The sequence below is a fragment of the Ammospiza nelsoni genome, chromosome 5 (genome assembly GCF_027579445.1).
Source record: "Ammospiza nelsoni isolate bAmmNel1 chromosome 5, bAmmNel1.pri, whole genome shotgun sequence".
Classification (NCBI taxonomy): domain Eukaryota; kingdom Metazoa; phylum Chordata; class Aves; order Passeriformes; family Passerellidae; genus Ammospiza; species Ammospiza nelsoni.
This window is the reverse complement of record NC_080637.1, coordinates 14438212-14457000: the sequence shown is the minus strand read 5'-3', so window position 1 is coordinate 14457000 and position 18789 is coordinate 14438212. Positions and strand designations below refer to the sequence as shown.

Here is an 18789-nt window from a genome sequence, read left to right as displayed (position 1 = left end):
GAATTTAACTCAAAATCTTCTGTGCTTAATGACCAAACTAACATGTGCTTAATGACCTTTAAGTATTTCCAATTTGAAAATATCATTTAAATAAGTACCTTGAGGAAAATAATCTTAAAAGTAATACTGAGATTCAAATATTAAGTGACTAGACAGCTTATTGTAATATCAGCTGTCTACCCCACATCCCACAGGCTCACATTTTCCCTATATTTACAGTTCAGGCTTTTTCTAAATAACTGATACATCTTTATATAAGAAAGCTTTCATGACATCCCATCTCTAAAATACATTCTTTTAATAAGTAGAAAGCTGCTAAACCAGGAACCATCTTTTTTACACCGCTCCACAATAAAATTAGTTTTAAGGCTGTGTTTCTTCTCCTTCTCTTTTGATCTCCTTTACACATCTAAACAGCCTTCAGGCTCTTTGGAGAGACATCCAAGCTTCTTGGGCATTTTAATGCATTTCAGCCAGATTGAGGAGGGGCAGGAGACCTGGGCATGCAGATGTCTCTCCTCTGCAAACTGCCTTCTGTGCCTGTGGTACACACAAAACTCACAGTGTGCTCTTCTGAAAGCTCCCCCTGCCACAGTGTGGGACATGGAAATGGCAGAGGCCTGATCCAGCAGTACAAAAGATACAAAATCCTCTCTCAAGTCCCATCTTTCTTGAGAAGAAGTCTGTTGGCCTCAAGGATATGAATATTCTTATGGAGCACATTTCTACCCTGCTACATACTTTCTGGACCCAAAGCAAAATAGCTGCACAGTTTACTGTGAAGATTCACAGCTCTCTACAAAAGCTTCATGCATGAGTGTTAGCTGTGAAGCCCAGTCCTCTGAGATCCACTGGCCCAGATTCCAGACACAGGTCTAGACAAGTAAATACCATTGCTGAATTAGAGCCTCAATATCACACTGCAATCTATGACATACCCAGAAAGCACCAAAATATGAATCCTACCTAAGACTGAGATTAAAATCTTGTAAAGATGAATGTCTGAACTGTTTTGAAATTCTTAAAAGAGACATGTAACAGCTTTCTTGTTTTCAAATTCATCTCTCCTTTGCATTGAGTAAGTTAACATTTACTCAGTGATGATATAAGGGAAAATAAGTAAAGGACAAGTAGTCCATGCAGTAGATGACAGCAAGACACACAAAACTAACAAAGCTTACTCACTACCCATTGGCTCAAGGCAAGTATGTATCATATAAATTTCAGAATTAAGATTATGTCAATGCTATACTCCTTTGCTCTGAATGCCTGGTCTCTAATTAAACCATTACTCCCCCTCCACACACCCTACCTCACCTTACTCCATGCCCAAATGAATGGGTGCTCAGAGAATGAATCAATACTTGTAACACAGGCACTCTTGGAAGCTTTGCTGATTCAGTTGCTTCTGCTGTTGTGTAAAAAGTAGAAAATAAGGTGGGGGACTGGGAAGTGTCATCTTGAGTTATTGTCACATTACATGTGGCTACCAAGAAGCAATAAACAAACAGGAGACTACAATTAGAAAATACTGATTAATTTGCATCTTAGCTATTTGCCTCTTAAAATTGCCAGGCACAAAGTTAAGAAGCCACAAAGCATATTTTTTAAATTAGTAATATTTCGGTCAAAGTTGTATTAGTAAAATATATGTTATATATTGGGTTTGTGCCTATCTCCACTTTTAATCCCTCCCGTCCCAAGTCAATCCTGCCCTTATAACATGGCTGTTACTGCTGACTCTCTGAAATACAACATATCATTATTTTAATCCTGCTACAGGAGCTTTCACATCAGCATGTAGGCATCCACCCTCAGTAATTATCTAAACAGTCCCCCAGGCATGAGAACTCCACTCACCAGAGCTTCTACTCCTATTCACCATGGCAGCCTCTCTTCTGCAGCCATTCTGCCTCTCAGTCAAGTTTTCTCCTCACACAATGACTTGTGTATCTCCTAAAGCCATTTGTACTCATTCCTTCTTCCAATTCCATTTGTGGCTTGCTCTGTCCTCCTTCCTACAGACATCCCATGCTTCACCTCAATCTCCTCACAGAAGATGCTCTTGGGAATGAAGAGCAAAGGAAAAGAAAACTTGTTGTTCCCAGGAAAGAAGTTATCTCCTGAGTGCTAGAAGAGAAATTTCACTTGCCTCCTGCAGTGACTCAAATTGACGAGAAATAGAATAAATAACAGAGCAGGGATTATTTTTCCCCCCTTCCAAGACAGGTCAGGAATCAATGAGAAATTTATTTCCTGTCATTATGGCACGGATTCCAGTTTCAGTTAAAATTTTTACCTATAAAAATAGAGCAACACTAAAACTGACAATAGTATTAGGAAAAAATAAAGGCTTCTCATATCACAAAACAAACCAGAAGAGTGATAAATAAAAAACTCCTCCATCACAGCTCAAAGCTTGCAGAAAAACAAATCAAGAAGAGATTACAGAAAAACTGTAGGTTTCCTCTATACTGGTTGATAAATTAAAATGCCAGTGAGTGTTTCTGGGCACTGGAATACAATCATCTGTACTGTACATGATTCATTTTAGAATAGCCCTTGTGCAGGTTTTGCACAGGCCAATAGCTAATAATTTTCAGATATTATTTGAGAACCACCACAGGCCAAGAACTATTCTCAGCTGGCCATCTGTATATGGTCACCCCATATGGAAAGCTGAAAAAAAGCTTCCTAGTCAGCTTATAAATGAGCCCAGAGAAATACTGGAAAATAGTATGAGTGTTGGCAATTCAGTACTAGCAAACAGTCTCAGGCACATAAAATTTGCTGTGATAGATACAGCCATACACATGCAGCCAAAAACCAATGGTACAGTCTAGCTAAGGGTGCTCAAGGAGGCACACCACCTGACCCCACAAGGACAAAGCAACAAAGAGAAAAAGAATACAGAGCTTCTTGGTATGTTGGATGGATTTTTCTAGATAAGACATTTATCAGAACTGAGTTTCCAGCACCTTCAGAGATGTGAGAGAGCAGGTCCCAAAGGCTCACTCAGCTGCCAGGAAATAAGTCATCCACAGAGACCTGCCCAGAGCATTATCCTCTCCCAAAACTTCACAGCTGCTCAGCTGAAATAACTCAATACCTTCACAGAAGTATTCATATCCTGAATTATGCTATTTTTAGATTGTCTTAATTTAATTTACCTCAGTAAGAAAAGGTTGAGTCAGCAGATAGCATCACAATGACCTAGTAGAACCTAAGGGCAGAGTTTTTATATGGTCTTGATTGGGCAGCTTCATTATGTAATAGTTTGGTTTTCATCTTTTCCTTGTTCTGCCATACATACACAGGCCTCTACCAGTTCTCTGGAGGAACACAACCCTACCCATGGTATTCACTCAGCCATGGCAGTGCCAGAACGGCACTCCAGCTCGTTCTGATTTGCCATCAGAGAAGGGGCAGGGGTGGGACAAAGAGGATGAGGAAGGGAGAGTGGCTGCTCAGCCAACCAGGCCACTGTGTCCCAGCACAGACCTAGCCAGTCACTCCTCACCTTATATCCCCCCACTGCCACTGGCTCTTCACCTGGCTGCCAGGAGAAAGACCATTTCCAGGGAAAGAAATGGTGTGAAGGAAGAGACAATGGTAAAATCTAATTTTCCATGGACTTTTCATACCCTACCAAGATTATTCAGCTTCCTTTCAGTCCATGAAGTGAGAGTGTTCAGCCTGCTAAGATCTTTCTGTGCCAAAAAGTAGATTAAGAACTTGGAAACAGCCTTGGTATATTTCTGAAGGAAATACAACTCTCAGAACAATTTGAAAATAATCCTAAATTTTGTAAGACAGTCAACAGCACAGATCTGTACAGACTCAGCATACAAACAGGCAATTCCTCCCTGGAGTCGTAGTTGACAACTGCAGACACAGGAAAGCATCTTAGAAACAAAAACAAAAAAAACCCCAAAAACAAAACAAAGAAACAAACAAAAAAATACAGACCCTATAATCATCACATGTATGATTGGACAAAAAGAGCTTTGAGCCAACATAAAAACTTTAGCAAGAACCTGTAAAAATGTCTATGCTGTGGCAAATTGACTTCCAGCAAGCAAATGTTATCAGATGCAGCAAACATCTGATAGAAGACTAAGAATTGTCAGGTCTGTGGAGGATGACCAGAAGATACTGATTTTGCACATCTGGTAACTCTTGATACAGAATAAACAATAATGTTTGTCAGGGCAAGTGTGCCATGGACTACAAAATGGTACAATCATGACATAACTGTCACAGGGTCACCTTACAGAAAGCTTAAAGCACCAAACATTTCAAGCAACACAAAACCAAACCACCAAAACAAAAAAAAAAACCCTAAACCCACCATTTCAGCAAGGAGCAGAATAGTCTTTACTGAATAGAAAAGGCAACATGAGGGAAGAAAACGGAGTGACAGTGGTTTAGGCTGTAAATGGTTTCACAGCACTCTTCAGAGATTTCCCTCAAGACTTCCACAGTTGGTCACTTCTGGACCTTAAACAGGAAATCCAGAAGGGAATGATTTCAGAAATGTTTATTTCAGATGAATTTGAATTAAATCTCATGGAGCACAATGTCATTTGACATTTAGAAAGTGATGGCATCAGCAGTAGGATCAAGGAAATCTTGCTCACCTCTGGGTTTGTGTCTTGTGATCAACTTCAGGGCTGCAATCAGATTGTTTTCCCCATGGTTAAGGCATTTATAAAAAAACATTTGCTGTCATGTGGATTCTCTTCTGGTTAGTGAAACATATGAACCCATGAATGCCTCTTATACAGGATTTCTCACAGGATTTTCTCTCTTCACTAAGTGAGGAATATTTCCACCAAACTCAATAAAAATCTTAAATAACAGAAGCATCAAGTAGCTTAAGCATGGACACAGTCTAATAAGGTAAACCTAACACAGCGTTGTTTAAAATTATTAGAATTGTCTACTTTTTATTGAAAGGTCTGTAAAAAAATCAGTAACTTGATATGATTTCATTCTTAGGATTAACACTCACCACATTTCTGACATGAAGCCTGGCACATTTGAAGTGTACACATGAAGAAATCCAGGAGAAATCCCAAGTGCTGACAGATGAAGGATATAATGATTTGGATAAAACTTAAAAAGTGGTAACATTACTGTTGGTTAAGCCCCCCTGAATTTACCAACAAAGAAAATTCCAGAAATCATCCAGTGCCCAAGAGCAACACAATAAAACTGCTGCAACATGAAGCTGTATTTTGGGAATCAGAAAACCCAGAGTCTCTGATTATCCTAAATTTGTTACTCCATAGCTTTTTCCCAGCTATAAACTGCAAGCAAATCATCAAATAAAATAATTATGACAATTACTGCATCAACATGTTGTCTAAGTAGACAGGGCATACACATAATGTCATTTATGAAAATCAGCATGAAAGTGTAAAGAATTATGATTTTTTTTTAATAAATGAGCATAAATAGGTCACTTGTAACTTTATGGTAATAGAATTAAACGACAACAAGAATATCAACAAACATAGATTTTTATATATAAAAGTGTTGTTTATTGTAAGGAAACTTTAAATATAACCAACAATATTGAAAATATCATGACTGGCATTTATGGCCTTGATTGTAGTTTACTGCCATACAAGTAATTTTTAGCATTTTTCTTAATCACATCAAGCCAGTGCAAAATATAGGTAGCTTTTGGGATTAAGCATACAGAATGACAAGAGTGTAGATCTTGGTTACCTGATATTTCCTTCTAGTATAACAGGCTTCTCTTTTTCCCATAAATCAAAAGTACAAAGGCAAGTTATCATATGTGCAATTATTCATACCAGGTTTCTAAGTAAAAAAAAAAATTACATTTGTAAATTTTGTTCAGATTGTATTTTTTTTAGAAATCTGATTTATAATTTATACCATACTATATGATATAAATTATATATTGTTATCATATTATATAATCATAATTTCATATACATGTATGATTATATTAATTGTCAGAACATATCACTAACTGTAGCATAATGATTACATCAACATACACAAATATGTGGCATTAGAAAAGTCATTATCTAAGAAGGAAAGATGGTATAATTCAGGTGTTTGAATCAGGGCAGAAGCAGCCTTCCTACTACTCTTGCAGTGTCATTTTGGCAGAGCTGCCCATCACCAGTACACACACTGGCTGTCCATGAACACCAGCAGACAGGTCAGTAAGCAGGACTGAAATTGGGCTGTGCCTGAAATTTCCAGTCACAGACCCTCGTAGGCAATGAGCCCTGTGCTCATGATTAAGATATTCTCTCTCCTCAGTCTCAGAAGGATCCCATGCTAATATGGCTGAACACATTATTTCATTATGACCTACAGGTTTTTGAAAGCAAGACATGTTAGCTTTAATAATGACACATGTGTGCAAAGCTTTGGAAGTACTGATCTTTCAAATTCAAAATACTTTTGCACTTCCTGTTAAGGATTTTCAAGGACAAGCTTAGTTTAGCATGGCTTTTGATATCAATCACTTCAGTAATTGACTCTGACCTTTGATAGCTAAGATTAGACTGCAGGAAGAGAGATATACAGAGATCATTTCACTTGAAACAGATTTAACAATAAAAAAGGTGAGATATAAACAAAAAAAATTAACTAGAGAACAAGCATAAATAGAGAAGACAAAATGCATAAATATAAAACAAGGGAGAAGGAAAACAATATAGGTTATGTATGATTAGGTAGAACATGACAATGACCCATGCCTTTGCTTTAAAAGCATTTAGGTTGTCAGCTGTCCTCACTCATGTACAGAATTCATATAACTAATAAAAAATGCAGTTTATTGCAAAAATATGCAAGTCCTCTAAATTGCATAAGATATTACAATGTCGTGCTGAAACATGACATATTAAACAAAGAGGACTTTAAAACAATTACAAAATGTTAAAAAACCAGATTTGGGTCATGAGCGTTACACAAAACGCATTGTCATGCTTTATCTTATGATTAACCTTGTGATTCACTACATCTGTGATAAATGCAACATAAAATCATGACAACTGTAATAGTCAAAAAGTAATATCTACTGTATATCTTCTGTAGTAATACATATAAACACTTTGTGTGCACTAATACTTTCAACATATCACATTCAAACTAACAGTCTTTCCAGAAAAGATGTAACCTTTTAGAAGAACAGAAGTTGGTTTAACAAGTTCATCACATGTGGGGTTTTTAAAAAAATCTATTCTTTAAGGAAATGCTGTGTTAAAGGACTTGATTTTCAAAGGTGCTGTGCTACCACAGGCTGTCCTTATATCAGATGGAACCATAAGTACTGAGCACTTTTAAAAATCAAGACCTCAATTTATTGAATTGCTATTTTCTTTACTAGTATTTCCACTGTCATAATTAATAAAAAAACAACAAAACAAACAAAAACAAAAGAACCACCCAACCAAAAGCAAACCAAACCAAAAAACCCCAATCCCATTCTTAAAATCACAGAAAATGCTTGGCATCTATAGGAAGAGAGACAATTTTTCAGTGGACTAACCACTACTGTGCTATATTCTCATAACAGATCTTGTTGCTCCAATGTTTAGTTCATGCACTGGTGTCAGCAATGTCCATATTTGTTCCAAACAGAGCAACTAGCTGCTCTTCATAGTTTGCAATGTTTCTTTTCAGAATTTCCATACAAGGTCCCAAAAGCCTTTCGAATGCCTGCACATCCATAACTAAGATAAAAAGGGAGAGAAAGAGAAAGAATATTATGTGCTCATCAGCAACAGACACTCATGGTAATATATAATATTCCAGTATAACATTTAAAATCACAACAGATAATACTGAGGCATATACATTGTTCACACAGGAGGGAACTGCTTACCTTAGCAAAACCAAGATCAGCCAACACACTGCTGTCTTGAAACTTCAAAAATAAACTTGTTCTGTTCCTTATTTTGAAAATATTTTCATATTAAGATATATATTACCTGACAGCTTGTCTGAAGGGGCCTGGATTCCTCCACAAAATAAAGTTTTAAGACCCATAATATTTCAAAAAGCCACAACATTAAGTGTTGTTGTTGGCGGTATATGGGCTCTAACAGTCTATTTCCTTGCTCTTTTTACTTGCTTCCACCCAAAGTGGAAATGGTAATGAATACTTATTTTCACTTTCCTGCAAATGTGCAAAAAGTTGAAGACTGTAATTCACACACGTCAGTGCACAGCCAACCAGAATATTTTCTTTATCTGATCACATAACATGATCCTCTACAGTTCCAGCCAAAAGGCCAGGGAGGAAACTTCATATACTTTCAACCTGCTGGCCAGTAATCTCTTGTCTCCTGAGAAATGTTCAAGATCTCTGCTGTTTGGGAAGTGCCAGTGCTTTGTTATTCAGCCATAATGGATAATAACACTCTTCCTGACCACTGCCTGTTATTCTTTCCCATATGTCATATTTTTGATCTCTATTGCCTGATGATCTCTGTGTGTTTCGAGTTAGGAATTTTAAAAATTAGAGAAACTTTTTTGGTTATTGGCTCGGTTATCAAATCATTATGCAGGAATGCCAAATCTATCTTTGCAATTGCAGTTTTCCTATAGTTAGGAGCTTAACATCAGAGTCACAATAGAAACAACCAAATAGATTAAATATCATTTTATATTAGATATTTGCAGTTTTCTGATAGTTAGGAGCTTAACATCAGACCATGAAAAGCAATGGATATGAAGGGTTGTCTATGAGCACAACTCCTACAGTCTTCACTCTTCCTCTGCCTGAGACTACAGTGTGATGGGATGACTACATTAACAGCTAGTGAAGACAAAAGAATTTTTTAAGAGCTTAAGTCATGGGGATAAAAAGGCCCATGATTTTTAACGGAATTATTTCTTAGATGAGTCAGTCTACTGAGAAAAGAAACGCCTCACCTTTCTGCAGAGTATTAGACATTTATCTGATGTCTATAAGTAGTTTGCAGCAATATTTTGTACTGTACTAAAAGAATTTTTACTTCCATACAGTTAGAGAAATATTGGATAAATTGTGGTAATAGTATTTATCAATTGTAAGTGATTTTTGCAGATAAATAATGCAAATAGTAATGGACAATAATAGGTGATTACTGAAACAGCCTTAAATCTTATATTCTGGGGAAAGACAGAGTGACAATAGAAACAACCAAATAGATTAAATATCATTTTATATTAGATATAAAATAGTATTGACTAATACCTAAACATTTGACAGTGCCAAGAGCAAATGCAGAAGCAGCTCGGGGTTTGTTAGTTACAAGAGCAAGTTCTCCAAAATACTGTCCTCTTGAGCATCGAGCTATTTCTACTGCTCCATTCTCTTCTAGATCTTGTTTACCCTGAAATATCATGGAAAGAAAGAGAGAGAAAGAAAGAGTATTAGAGAAGAGATTTGCCAAACTCAGGATTACATAAGCAAAGTTAGTGATAATGGTAAAAAAAAAGGTTTTTGTTTTAGGGATGTTTACCTTCCTTGCCATTATAATCCTTACTTCTCCAGATTCCACAATAAAGAAAGAATCAGCCAAGTCACCCTGCACAAGATAAAAAGAAAGTGAGTAAAAAAAGTGTAAAATTTCCCTTTTAGTTTCATGGTAAGATTAAAATATTTGCAACCAGGGCCTTGAAGCTCCTCTTTTTGATACCTGTGGCAAAAGAAACCACTTTTAATTTGAAAACCATACTCTGGACACATAACAATCAAAACATCTATACAGAAGCAACAGCAAGGCCTTTTCATGAAAAGACATAGCTGACTGTGCCTCACACAAAATGCAGAGAAAACCAATGTTGTGGAAGACTTTTAGGATCCTTACTACCATTTATCCACTTCTGTGTTCCTCGCAAATTATTTCTCTTAGCAAGGTGCAGAATAAAAAGCCTCCAGGGGCTATGTGATATTCACTAATTATCCTGGGGCAAGACAATCACAGTTGCCTATCCTGAAGAGTTTAACTTTTGTCTTCTTGAAAAGTTGACCATATTTTAACAAGACCAAAGTGAGTCTTTAGTGCTCCTCCTTGGAGGCACACTTGTCAAGTTTGAATTTCTAACTGTACAAAAAATGTTGACTCTTTTATTTATACCAACAAAGAGGGTTGTTCTTGAAAATATCATAAGTGAAAAGTGAGCTTTTGAAACCAAATAACCACCTCTTACATTTAAGATCAATTTGTTTTGTTTATGTGAAAAAGAAAAATAGGGTTTAAAAGTATGCATTGTCTATAAATAACATGATTACTGTTATCTATTATGAAAGAAAAACTAAAACTAGGAAGAAACTGTACCTGAGCAATGATTTGTTCTCCATCTTTGTACACTTTGGTACCAATCACATCAACCACTTTTAAACGCTCAGATACCTTCATTTAAAAAAAAAGAAAATGTAAGAAATATTTGGTTAACATTATGATAGCATATATTTAGAAAACCCTTTCATATTTCTGTGAATCTTTGCACAGAATAGTGTATCTTTATTTTCCTGTTTTGATTGCCATTAAAAAAACCCCTGCTGAATAGTGTTCCAGAGGGTATATTACATTATGATAAACTTCCATTTTTGTTAGAAGCCTTCAAAAATTATGTTCAGAAAAGCATGCATGTAAAAATATATGTAAAAATATAGCTGATAAATAAAAATACTTTTAAATTCCCCAAGTCATTGTTTAATTTTGTTGGCTAATATCTAGTAAAACTAAGCTTTGGGAAACTGAAAGATAAGTTGTATTTTAAAACACAATATGAACAATAATAATTAATTCTAAATTGAAATAAATTTAAAATGTAGTCTTTCTCTGAAACAAAAGTATACAAACTTCTATTGTGGAGACACTTTGCCAAATTTAAAGTCTTCAAGAGCAGAATCTTATCAGGTACATCTGATACAGCTATTAAAATAATGCAATAGAAATCTTACTTCTAAAGATTTAAGGAATGGCAATGACTCAATAAAACTTTCATACATTCTTCTCTTTTTGGCATTATTTTTTACAATGATTCTCCGGAATGTTACCCTATCCTGTAAACACAAAGAGAAAAAGAGAGTTAATTAACTGAAAATACGTGCTAGAAAATACTTTAGATCTGGCTGTATATGACCAAATGACCCAGTTTTAGTCACTCAGTGTAGCTGTCAGCCGAGCTGGCTGCTCTCTCCCTACTGTCAGTTGGGAAAGATTCCTCCAGAGGTCAATCAGGAGCTCCTAAATTCACCTGAGGATGGCTATGAAAATCCCTGCACGGTACATACTCAGCTCACATACAGAGGGCAGAGTCTGCAGCAGTGAACACTGAGTGGCTAATTCAGGACATTTAAGAAATCCTCAGTATTGAAATGTTTAATTTACAAAGTTTATTCATTACCCTGAGATCCCATACAAATTGATATGTACTCAAAGAGGCTTTTAGGGTTTTGTAAAAACCAAAATACATGAGTCTGGGTCTTAGGTCACAGTCCACTTTTGCTGTTTCAGCAGACCAGGCTCGCTGCTGCCCTGAACAGCCAACTGGACATTCCTTAAGATTTGGCCATGAAAGTGAACCAGACAGATGGAAAAACTACACTTAAGGTGTTTTCTTCTCTAGACTTTGTGTGGCTCTGCCCTGGTGACCAGCAGAGGGAAAATGCACTGCAAGCCTTCACTGCCACAGGGGCACTTATGGCCAACACAACCCAATTTCATTTAAAGCCATTCTTACAGTGTCCTAAACAACACCAGAAGTCACATGGATGGAGCTGGTGAATAACCACATTTCATTTCAGTCCTGGGATCAGTCATTAGATCAATATGTACATCTTGAAGATGATGGCCATCTCAGCTTACTTTTAGGGTAAACTCAATTACTCTTGTCAAAAATCCAGGTAGTATAAGACTAGTAAATAACCTCATATTGGAATTTTACTCTGGGAACAAAGGCATTCCAATCAAGGCATGGGGGAAAAATTAATATGTAATCATCAATGGTTTTCAATTTGGGAAATTGCAATTAAAATAAAAGAAAACCATTTTTTAAAAAAAGCAATGTTTTATTAAACCTCAGATTTTCATCTGTGGATTCTGGAAAAAGATAGCATCATGTTGGGATTTCTAGAATTTAACTTTCTGAAATTATAAGGTGTTTTTTTTTTAATGCTGATACAGCATGCCAGTAAAATCTATACAAAATACATATTTTTTAAAAATAGCTTAAAAGAAGTACTCTACTTACCAAACCCCAGATGGAACCAGGAGAGGTAGCTATAATTGTAGCTGCTCTGGGTGTATTGTACATTAAGGCCAACTCACCAAAACATCCTCGGTTATCATAGGTGCCAACACACCTCCCAACACCATCACATTTTACATAAATATCATATGTACCTCTGTTAATAAAATATAAAAGCACAGTGAGTAGAAACCAACCCTGGCCTTTGCTAAGCAGCCTCTCACTATATTTTTTATACCATGAATTCCAAAGATAAAGCATTTGAAATACGTATTTGCTTGCTTAAATGGTGTTAATCACCTTGTAAAGACATCTCAATGGCTTCTATAAATAACAAAAGTTTTAAAGGGAAGCATAGGGTTATTAGTTTTTACATTAACTCAGCTTAAAAATAGAATGGATGTACAGTGATCTATGTATTACCAGAACTTATTAAAAATTAAAATCTTACTTAGAATCTGTTTCTTAATTTCATTTTAACCACACTAGATACAAATGTCAAGTCTTTGCAAAAATTGCTATGATAGGAGCACTGAAATAATGATACAAGTTATTTAATATTTTAAATATTTAAAAGTAGTAATTTCTAATGAAACAACTGAGGTGCAGGAAACAGAAGGAACATATCTGAAAAGCAATGTAAAATAATGAAATAAATATATGCATTTTTCTAATATATTGTGCATTTCTTCTCTCCATCATTAATTTAATAACTTTTTTTTTATTTTTTGCTTTGGAAATGCAGTAAAATCTGATATCTTGTAAAACACGAATTTGCCAAGCCCATTGATGCTGAGCCATCGTTTTCCTCTGTGCTGAATATTTTTATGGTGTGCATTGATAAATCATGTGAATGTAAAGCAAAAATTTGTGCAGTTATTTCATTGATAAGGGACACAGAGGTAATATCTACACCTAAAAACCACAAGGCTGACAGAATATTGTAAATCCCTGCAGCCTTTTGGACAAGAGATGACAAACTGTAACCTCACAAGGCTGAAAAATATTGTCTTTCCAGCACAGAATCTGGGCACACTTTTATTGTAGTCTAATTTAATATTTCAGTTAGAAGGGACCTAAAACAATTGTTTTGTTCACCAACCTGACCACTTCACGGCTGCTCAAAAGTGAAAGAATTTTATTAATAGAATTGTCTCACTTCCCCTTAAGCACTGACAGGCTTGGGACATCAACCTCCAGGAAGCCTCTTCCAGTGCTTGACCACTCAGGTAAAGAAAAGGTTCCTAATGTCAAATCTGAGCCTCTCCTGGCACAGCTTTGAACCATTCCCATGAGTCCTGTCACTGAACACCGAGAGAAAAGCTGGAATGTCAGTGTTAAATACAAGTTCACAGAATACAGACTGTTCTCAATGGACTTTTGCAAAGTACTTTGTGCTATAATAAGACACAGCAATTCACCTGTCAATGACGTAGAAGTTGTCACCATCATCCCCTTGATCAATTACGTGTTCCCCTCCTTCAACCATCTTTTCAAACATTGCATCTAACACCTGAGACATCTGTTCCTGTTTAAAATAACACAAAGACAAGAAATTATCATCTGCTCCTACAATTTTACTCTTTGAATTAACTAACTGGCCAGCTTCCCAATATGCAGATAAAAGATGTTAATGGTGGAAAATATTCGTGCTACAGAAATGGGTGGATCAATAAGAGAAAGACAGTTCTATTTAGTATTCAGTGTTAGCTTTTCCAGTGTTCAGAGCACAGCCTCCCACTTGTCACTGCAAGTGATAAAAGAGATCTCCTTTGCAATATAAATTGCTCATGACCATCCAAAACCAGAATTTCACCCTTCCCAACTGAGCAATGTTATAGCCTTGCAAAAAAACCCCTGTATTCATTATTCTAAATCATGCCTTTACCTGATTTTGTCCTTAGAACTTCCTTACAGAATTTAGTTTCAAAATGATTGTGAAGTATTTTGAACGTCTATGTTATACAATGCCTGCAAAATGTTGGGCCAGATGTAGCCATAAAGGTTTTTAGTGCTTTGGCTGAGTAAGTAAATGCTGGATTCTTTGGAAAGCAGGAATTTACACTACAAAACCACTTTGTTGACAGAGAAATGCTAACTGACTAACAAAATGTGATCATTTTAATTACGACGGTATAATAACAAAAATACCCCACCCACTAATTACTTAATTTGTCTTATTTGATGTAAATTTGACTATTCACATCTAAAAAACCCAAACACAGCTCATTGTGGATTAAGAATCTTAAGAAGTTAACTTAAAATTTTAAATTTTATTTTTGGTTTATCCTGCAATATGCCTAAAACTCTATACTCTACTTCTTGAAACTTATTAAGCATGTATCATACTGGAACAAGCAGATCTAGTGAAAATCGTGCTAAAAAAAGCCTCTAGATTTTGCATTTTGCAATGGTTCCATTCACAGCATTTCCAGCCACTGAAAGATGGATGGCATTTGCCTTTCCAAAGAACACCAAAGTCAGTCCTTCAGAGTCCTCCTGCAGCCCATGGACAGAGATAACCATTCAAGATAGCTCAGAATCATTCTCTAGAGATTTCCCTTTCTTTGCTCTGACGACGGAGAGATCCGCTGTAACTCCCAGTTACACGCTGTTTTTAGACAGATAAATTAGTTGCAATGAATTCCATCCTTATGCTGCTGAATTTTTTACTTACTGAAAGCTTTTAAAAATACCAGCAGTACCATGTTATCCAAGCCTTTTTGAAAAATAGAAGCTAAATACAAATTTTCCTTCACAGAGTTGGCTGTGTGTGGGCACGAAGAACAACAGAATGGCAGTATCCATCCTTAGATCATGGTAAAGCACAGGGAGAGATCCTGCAGCCCTCCTAGGCCAGCAAAGAATCATTTAATTGTGCCTCTGCTTAGAACCTTTGTTAGTACAGACAGGTATGTGTTTGAAAACAGATGGATCATTTCAGATATCGGTGAATGTGTTATAGCTCATTTCAGAGAAAGAAAAGTGTGAGTGGGTGCCATTGGAAGAGACTGAAAATTATGTACAGGAGTTGCCTTTTAAAAACTTCCATGCTTGAATGAATAGGTAATATTACTTCATTCTTTTCAGTCCTCTCTATGTAAACAAAAACAAATTCCTACAGAATCTGCAAAACTGACCTAACATCAGCTAAAACTGACCTAACAAGCAGCACCTTCCCTTCCTCTGGCTTTGCATCTGAATTGGCAAAGTGGCTCCCCAGCCAACAGTCCTGGTCTGCCTTTTGAGAACAAGTGAGAACACACAGAATGCTCCCCACTGCATGGGAGCTGGACGCCATGTCATCATCCAGGTGCATGCAAGAAAAATGTATTATGTGTGCATCAAACCCCAGAACTTAAAGTACTTTCAAGATTTGTTGGGAAAAAAGATTAAACCAAAAAGATATATCTTCTGTAATGGAGGAGTCATACATATCATTAAAATCTTTATTCAGTGAGTTTCATCTTGGATTTCTGGTTAGAAAATTTTCAGATTATAACCATGAATGAAGCTCACCAAACCACAACTTTTCCAGTATGCAAATCTAGTTTTTTAATGCAAGAGAGTAGAATTCACAAATCCAATTCCCTTTTAAAAATGTTTAAAATACTTTAAGATATTTAATACATCTGAGAGCAGTCTATTAATTGCTGAAGCATTGCACATTTATTTTAATTTCCTAAATAAACTGCAACTAACTTAAAGACAAGTGGTCCTTTTTCAAAAATTTTCCACTTTAAATTAAGACAAAGTGGATTGCAATAACCAAACCAGGAACATGGTTTTTGCTTTTACCATTAGAATTACATAACTTGCTTGACCAGTTTGCTCTGTGTGAATCCTCTGAAATCTCTGCCAGACTGAGGCTCAATTTACTGGCATCCTCTGTTGTTATTTTGAAAAAATAAAGATAAGTAATTTTAGAATTAAAAAGCAGATCTGTTTCATAAACAGAATTAATTCTAGTATTTTGTAAAGTGGTGCAGTCTAAATGTTCTTCTTCCTTAAAGCAGTTCTGCCTTCAAAAATACATGTAAAATGGAATCAGGATGAAGGGGGTTTTTGTGACTGGCCTGTAGTTCCCTGGCTCATATGACTTCTAAAAACATTAGAATATTATAATGTGAACAAAGCAAATTCACAGTTTTTCTGTGGTCCCTGAGTTCATAAAATGAGCCCCAGCTGAAATGGCATCCTGCTGCCCACCTTGTCCTCACTTTGTGCAATTTGAAATATCAACAAATTAATATTCAATATGATATTAACTCATCAATGACAAACCCAGAAAAGGAAGGGGGCTGGGTGTGGGGAGGGGGAGAGAGGTAGAAAATGTCAGCAAAACACAGGCAAGGAAACCATGGGAAGAAAAGTACTTCTTAAATCAACAACTCTGAACCTTGTAGAGGAAGATAAATTACAGAATACATGTCTACACCTCTCCACATTTGTTTTTCAAAACAAAACCATGCCCATATACTCCAGGGGAACTCTGACAATAATGTTAGCAGCAATATTGATCCAGTTCAAAATATTTAATTCCCTTGTGTTATATCCACTTGTAAACTAATGAAAAGATATTCATTTCTTCACCATCAAAGACTCTAATCTGTATTTCAATGTACAATCAATATTTTTAAGCAATAGTTTTTCCTTGAGAATACACCTTAACCTTCATCCACACAGTTACATGCTAAATTAGTACTCTGCCTCTCAAATATCATGCACGTGCCCACCAGTCAGGCTCAGTAAAACATTTCATCCTTTGTAACTACACCAAGTGCCACATCTGCACATCTTTTCAATACCTCCAGGGATGGTGACCCAAACATTTTCCTGAGCAGTCTCTTCCAATGCTTGACAGCACTTTCAGTGAAGAAATTTTTCCTAATATCCAATCTGAACCTCCCTTAGGTCAATTTGCCTTAGGTCAATTTGAGGCCATTTCCTCTGGTCCTTCTACCTGGGGGAAGAGACCAACACCCACCTGCTCAAAGCCCCCTGTCAGGCAGTGCAAGAGTGACAACAAGGTCCCCCCTGAGCCCCCTTTTCTCCAGTCTGAACACCCCCAGCTCCCTCAGCTGCTCCTCACAGGAATTGTGCTCCACACCCTGCCCCAGCTCCACTGCCCTTCTCTGGAAGGGCACCTCAGTGTCACCACCTTTGTGTCTTCTATGAGTATTAATATGTTCAAGCATTCTGGGCTCAGTTACATATATTATACACACAGTTGATATACCTATAAATGTGTATATGTGTGTATGTGTGTGTATACACACACACACACACATACATGTATGTATGTATGTATGAATGGGGGAGGGGGAAATGTATATTTCCATTAATCGCTCCAAAATCTGTAGTTTCAATTCTTCCCAAAAATTCTTAAGAACCTGACAGCAGCATGAGAATCTTCTGTTAGTGGTTTCAAGGAATGATTTGACCTTAAGTATAAGGTTCCACTATTCATAAAACAGTTACATTATCTTCTCTTTCATCTTCCTTCAAGTTAATAAATTCTAAGTGATTAATCAATATTTGTGCTGTCTTACACTAATTCTCCAGGTACATAAGTGGCAATATGCCCAGAAATTGCTTTTGCATATTTGTGAACAGTATGTATAATTTATTACTTTTTAGAAAAGGGTCAAGACCTATTTTATATATTCTGTACAAGCATTAGCAGGGCAAAGCTCTCCAATATGAAACTTCTCTGAAAGAGAATAGATGCTCTAACACTGCTTGCACTGCTTGTGAATTTTTGCCAAAGAAAGGATTCAGACTGTAAGTGCAAGGACACAGCTCAGCTTTGATGGTATCAGCCCCTTGAGCCAGCCTCTTGCTCTGATAAAAGGTTCATCAGGTTTTTAACTGCTGCCCTATAGGCTGTAATTTCCAAACCAAATAGCCTGTTGTTAATCAGCCCAGCACATTTTCCTTGTAAAAGACAAAACCAAAAGAACAACTCTGAATTGTATTGTGAAAAATGTAGGCTTCCTTGGCCAGTAGATGAGCTGCTGCTATTCTTCCTGGTGATAAAACAGTTGTTAGGGTGAACAGAGAGAAATTTCAGTGATAGCAGCTCCCGGCTTGTTCTCTGTAAGGGCTGAAGACATTTGGTCATCATCTTGTTTTCTCCTTGCTGGGTTACACAAAGTGAAAGTGGAAGGCCAAGAGCAGCTTCAGAGCCACTGTGGCAACCTCCAGCACCTGGAGCACCACGGAGGGAGCAGGCAGAGTAACCAGCCTGGCACACCATGGCAATCCTGGGAGCAAACAGGATTATCATAGTGTCTGGCAACGGGGAGGCAGGCAACTGAGAAGGACAATAAACAACACTCTAAGAGGAAGAGGTTTTCCTGGGAAGATGAACAGGAAGAGATACTTTAGAAGAGGAATGAAAAAATCTAATATAGCAAAGGAAAAAGAAAACAAGCATCTGAATAGACTTGTCTCCTGATTCTTTCCTGATCTGGTCCTCTAAAAAGTAACCAAGTACCTCTGCAAAACCTCCTTCCCTGATCTTGTTGCAAAAGCATGTTTCAATTC

General features: G+C 36.7%; 1 protein-coding gene across 2 annotated transcripts in view; it reads right to left on the bottom strand.

Annotated features, from left to right (window-relative positions):
* Positions 1 to 5523: 5523 nt before the first annotated feature.
* The window catches only part of PRKAR2B (protein kinase cAMP-dependent type II regulatory subunit beta), a 75396-nt gene continuing 62130 nt past the window's right edge, over positions 5524 to 18789 (bottom strand). Inside the window, exons 5-11 of one of the 2 annotated variants that reach the window (XM_059472731.1) lie at positions 13662 to 13768; positions 12244 to 12397; positions 10952 to 11053; positions 10323 to 10397; positions 9504 to 9569; positions 9236 to 9374; positions 5524 to 7727 (exon numbers count right to left, since the gene is read on the bottom strand). In XM_059472731.1, coding sequence (XP_059328714.1) covers positions 7594 to 7727; positions 9236 to 9374; positions 9504 to 9569; positions 10323 to 10397; positions 10952 to 11053; positions 12244 to 12397; positions 13662 to 13768 — 777 coding nt within the window. In that variant the 3' untranslated portion in view covers positions 5524 to 7593. The remainder of the gene's footprint in view (positions 7728 to 9235; positions 9375 to 9503; positions 9570 to 10322; positions 10398 to 10951; positions 11054 to 12243; positions 12398 to 13661; positions 13769 to 18789) is intronic. The other variant, XM_059472732.1, reaches the window with a different exon arrangement.